The sequence below is a fragment of the Pteropus alecto genome, unplaced genomic scaffold (genome assembly GCF_000325575.1).
Source record: "Pteropus alecto unplaced genomic scaffold, ASM32557v1 scaffold45, whole genome shotgun sequence".
In the NCBI taxonomy this organism is placed as follows: domain Eukaryota; kingdom Metazoa; phylum Chordata; class Mammalia; order Chiroptera; family Pteropodidae; genus Pteropus; species Pteropus alecto.
In genome coordinates this window covers 20146490-20151123 of record NW_006442491.1, presented here as the reverse complement: position 1 = coordinate 20151123, position 4634 = coordinate 20146490, and the positions used below count along the sequence as shown (strand labels likewise).

Below are 4634 nucleotides of genomic sequence, written 5' to 3'. Positions count from 1 at the left end.
CGGGGGCCGGCGGGGAGCGGTGGCAGAGGGTGCTGCTCAGTCTGGCGGAGGACGCGCTGACCGTGAGCCCCGCCGACGGAGAGCCGGGCCAGGAGCCCGGCGCCCCGCGGGAGCCAGAGCCCGCGCAGCTCAACGGCTCCGCGGAGCCCGGCACGGCGGCGCCGCAGCTGCCGGAGGCGCTACTGCTCCAGCGGCGCCGTGTGACAGTGCGCAAGGCCGACGCCGGCGGGCTGGGCATCAGCATCAAAGGTGGGCGTGGAGGCACAGAGGGCGCAAGGTCTTGGCGTCCGTGGAGCCGCTGAGGGCGCAGGGGTTGCTGGGGCTGGCAGCATACCTAGGACATGGAATTGGAGGACTTCTGTCTGGGAGTAAAGGGGCTTAAGGGAACAGAGGGAACCGAGGGCACTGGGAGCATCAAGGTCGTAGATGGTTTTGAGAGTCGGAGGTCTCAGTTGAAAGGCACATATGTGGAAGGGGTTAGAGGGCGCACCAAGGACATGTGGGTGCGGAGTTCTGTGTGGAGGTATAGAGATCCGAGAGGGGTTACCTCCAAGAGGTTGCATGGGCATCAAGGACAAGAGGGGCCCCAGGAGAGCAAAGGGTAGAGGAAGTCGGGATTGAGGCCTGGGACACTACTAGGGCAGGGAGAGGGGAAGTCCCTGAAACACAACCAAAGTGGGAGATAGGGGCAAGGCCTGGAGTTCAAAGCACGGGGGTGATTGCGGATGAGGCACCGGCTTGGCTCACATACAGGGGCCCAGAAAGGATCTAGAAACCTGAGGACCCAGGAAGGTTGTGTACTTAGGCAGAGAGCTGGGTTTGACTTTATTGATCTGACCATCTCTACCTTGCACAGGATTGAGAGGGATGGACATAGAGTTGTTACTCCGTTCTGAGAGCCCTCAGTCTCTAATACTGCCAGCTTTTTTTAGGGTGCAACCAGATTGTATTTGAATCCAAGATCAACTGTGTGAATGTAGACATGTCATTTCTCATCTCTGGACATTAGTTTCCTCAACTATATGATGAGGCTAATGATAGAGTTGTGATGTTTCTAGAGAACAGGAGTCTAAAGTACTCCCCTTGCCAAAACATAGTAGATGCCTTGTTAGTTACTGCTTAGATGAGAGTGAAAATGAAGGCCAGGAGAGACTCCCAAAGCAACTAACTGTAGTGCTTAAAATCCCTGCCTCCTCCCTGCCCTCAGCCCCACCTGTTGAGTTCACCACTTCTCAGGGTCTCAGCCTCCAGCTGAGTGCTATCCGCTTTAGGAAAGGATGTCAGCCCTTGTGTCATCTTGGATGTACACTGTTCCCTCTTCCTAGTGCTGGCTCTGTTCCTGGTGCTTCAAGACCATTTGGCCTGGGTGAGGTGGTAGGGATGGTGGTGACTTGGCTACGACTGTGTGCCAAGTGCTGCGCTCAGTACTCTAGGCTCGTGATTCACTTTATCCTGGCAACAAGTGGTAAAAGGTAGGGAACATAATCCCTATTCTGCAGGTGAAGAAACAGACTCAGAAAAGAAACAGTTTTCCCAGGATCATAGTCAGTGAATGGCAGAGCAGGGATTTGCATCTCAATTATCAGGCCACTAGAGAGTGCCCAGGGGAGTTGGTTCTTTCCTATGGAAGGACAAATTTCCATGCAGCCAACCAAAGGGATCAAAAGAGGGAAATGGTAAGCCAGGGATTGGGTACTAGTCTTGTCCCCAAACTCCAACCCCAGATAGTGCAACAGATCAATCCAGAAATTGTACACGCGATATATCAAAACAGGAAGAGACTTAGAGTTCATATAGTTCCATTTTGCAGATGGGCAAGCTGAGATTTGCAGAGGAGCAGGGACTTTCCAAGGTCACATAAAGTTATATCCTAGCTCCATACTTCCAGGTGAGGGTGAAGGTACTTTTAGGAGGTATCAGGAGAAGTACCAGCTCCATTCACTTTTTCATGTGTGGAGAGAGGGCTCCAGTTGCCATCATGACCTCCCATCTAGGGTCCAGCCCAACCCAGGCAGCCAGGAATGATCATAGTTTCACACTGAACTGAAGTTCCCAGTTTCAGGTGGAGCAGGGCAGATACGAATAGAAATTCCTTCCTTTCCTAGCCCTCAAGCTTTGTGCAGTACAATAAGCAAACTGTTGATCCTGTATGGGGGTCAGGAGAGGCTTCCAGTCTTACCTCTGCCACTAATTTGTTGTGCGACCTTGGAATAATGACCTCTTGTCTCTGGGCCAGTAGTTACTCATCTTTAGTAATTTGGGGATGGACCAGTAGTGTGATATCTGAGGGTCTGACTTGTATTTGGCCATAGGATTAAGAGTATTGGTTCTGAAGCCAGGAGACCTAAGTTCACTTACATACTGGCTTTGCCACTTACTAGCTGAATGAACTTGGGCAAGGGGCTTCTCTTCACACTTCAATTTTCCTGACAGGAAACTGAGAATGCCAGTGTGATTGGGGCCTTATGAAGACGAAAGAGACAGCATTGACAACATTTTGCATAGTGCTTGACACTTGGTACATGGAACCAATGTGGACTGTTATTACTATTTCTTATTTTAAAAGGTTATCCAGAAGTTTAGCAATAAGCAATTCAGTAAAATGTATTAGGTTTTTCTTTTTTTTAATCAGAGATGCGATTCAGATAGGCTATTGAAATCTCTAGACTTTAAGGCATTGGTTTCTAGCCTGGATCCTGGATTATAAACTTCTTGATCACTAAAGGGATCCTTTGGAGCCATAGCAATAGATGAATTCTATTGTAATGCCAGATTAGGTAAGTATGAATAGGTTTCCTCCACTGTGGGAAAATTGCTTAAAATCCACAATATTTAAGAAAAAGCTATCAAAGCATCTTGTAAATTACTCAAACACTGGTGAACACTCAAAGCATTGGAAGAAAAGATTCAGTAACCAAACTATAACATTATGAATTTAGAAAATGACTTAGTATTATTAGTGTTTCAGACTCCTAAGACTCAGCTGAGATTCGCTGAGATTCTCTTTACCCTTTCACCTCCCCTTTCCCAGCACTGGATAGAGCACCAAGGGAGGTCTTCAGAAATAATTTTGCTTTGATGTGACTCCCAAGCGTTGGAGCGTCTGCCTCAGTTTCTTCCTCTTTCTGTGCCGGTGCAGGTGGCCGGGAGAACAAGATGCCTATTCTCATTTCCAAGATCTTCAAGGGCCTGGCAGCTGACCAGACGGAGGCCCTCTTTGTAGGGGATGCCATCTTGTCCGTGAATGGGGAAGATCTTTCTTCTGCCACCCACGATGAGGCGGTGCAGGTTCTGAAGAAGACAGGCAAAGAGGTTGTGCTGGAAGGTGAGATCTGGGGACCCTCAGGGTGTTCAATTTTTCCCTGCCTCCCCCAGGCCTCAAGCAGTGGGGGTTGGGAGGTGGACAGAGTTGAAAACAGAAACAGAACTTGGAGATCTGCCTTGAGACAGTGTGTGATGGTGGGAGGGTGAGCTGGCACAGAGCTAGACAGACCTGGTTTTCATTTCCTCTCTCCCACTCCCTATTTCTGTGGCCTTGGACAGGTATTTCATTTCCCTGAGCTGTAGTTTCCTCATCTGTAAATCAAGGATCTAACTTCTGCCTTACTGGGTTGTGTGAACAGGATAAAAGATCCATGGCAGGATCTGCCATCCAGTGAGTGACTCGGGAAGAGAGAGGAGGAAGGAAGGGACTGGGGACGGGCTGGCTACTATTTTTTCTTGAGGAACTAGGAGAACTCTCAGCTTCAGGTTTTTCCAGTACCCACGGGCCCCCAAACTCTGAGACTCATCCTTTTTTGGGAGAGGACTCCACCTTTATAGCAGAATATCAAATCCTTCCAGCAAGGACAAGAGAGGACATGACTTTTTTTTTTTTTTCCTGGTGGAGGAAACTTGGTGGTTCCATTTCATTATCTCCTCACTGTGTGGTCTTGGATGAAACCTTTGCCTTCTCTGGGCCTCAGTTTCCCCATTGGTTATTATAGGCCTCTTGCTGTGGTTATCCCATATCTGCCTTTTGTCATCTCTCTCAGGAGGTTTCTGCTTTGCTCAGCCCTTTCCTCAAACTTCTCTGTCAGTTCCGGAAGTTGTGGGGGCCTGAGGAATGTGTCTGGCTCATGGCCCAGAACAGGCACAAGGGAGGCAGCGGGGGCCGATGGAGAATGCCACGGCCAGCGAAGCTGCTGAGTTGAGTCCCAGGCCTAGATCCTGACGTGTTGCCTTTGTTTCCCCGAAGGGGTCTTCAAGAGACCGCAGAAGCAAACAGGCTCAGGGTCTCTGAGTGATCTTTGACATTCTTGTGGCCCCAACTGCAGTTGTTTTATTTTATTTTTGCATTTTGAGTGTATCTGCTTAAATGCTACTAGGCAGTTTTAAAAATATACAGTATAGTCTATGGCCATGCCACCCTGAACAAGCCCAATCCCATCTGATCTTGGAAGCTAAGCAGGGTCGGGCCTGGTTAGTACTTGGATGGGAGACCACCTAGGAAGACCAGGTGCTGTAGGTATAAAAAATAAAAAATAAGGAATTGTAGGCTGACAAGATCCTTGCAATCTGTGAGGTCAACTGAGGGTTGCCTTGCCAAAACAAACAAACAAACAAATAATAAGAAAAAAAAAAAACAATATATA

The 4634-nt window shown here is 48.7% G+C and overlaps 1 protein-coding gene and 1 non-coding gene across 2 annotated transcripts in view; both read left to right on the top strand.

Annotated features, from left to right (window-relative positions):
• Positions 1–4634, top strand: part of SNTA1 (syntrophin alpha 1) — a 25457-nt gene that overhangs the window by 323 nt on the left and 20500 nt on the right. Inside the window, exons 2-3 of the mRNA XM_006921722.3 lie at positions 1–249; positions 3140–3325. Of these exons, the coding sequence (XP_006921784.1) occupies positions 1–249; positions 3140–3325 (435 nt within the window). The remainder of the gene's footprint in view (positions 250–3139; positions 3326–4634) is intronic.
• LOC112471047 lies at positions 4392–4510 on the top strand. Its single transcript, XR_003043209.1, has one exon. It is a non-coding gene; the product is annotated as a 5S ribosomal RNA (ribosomal RNA).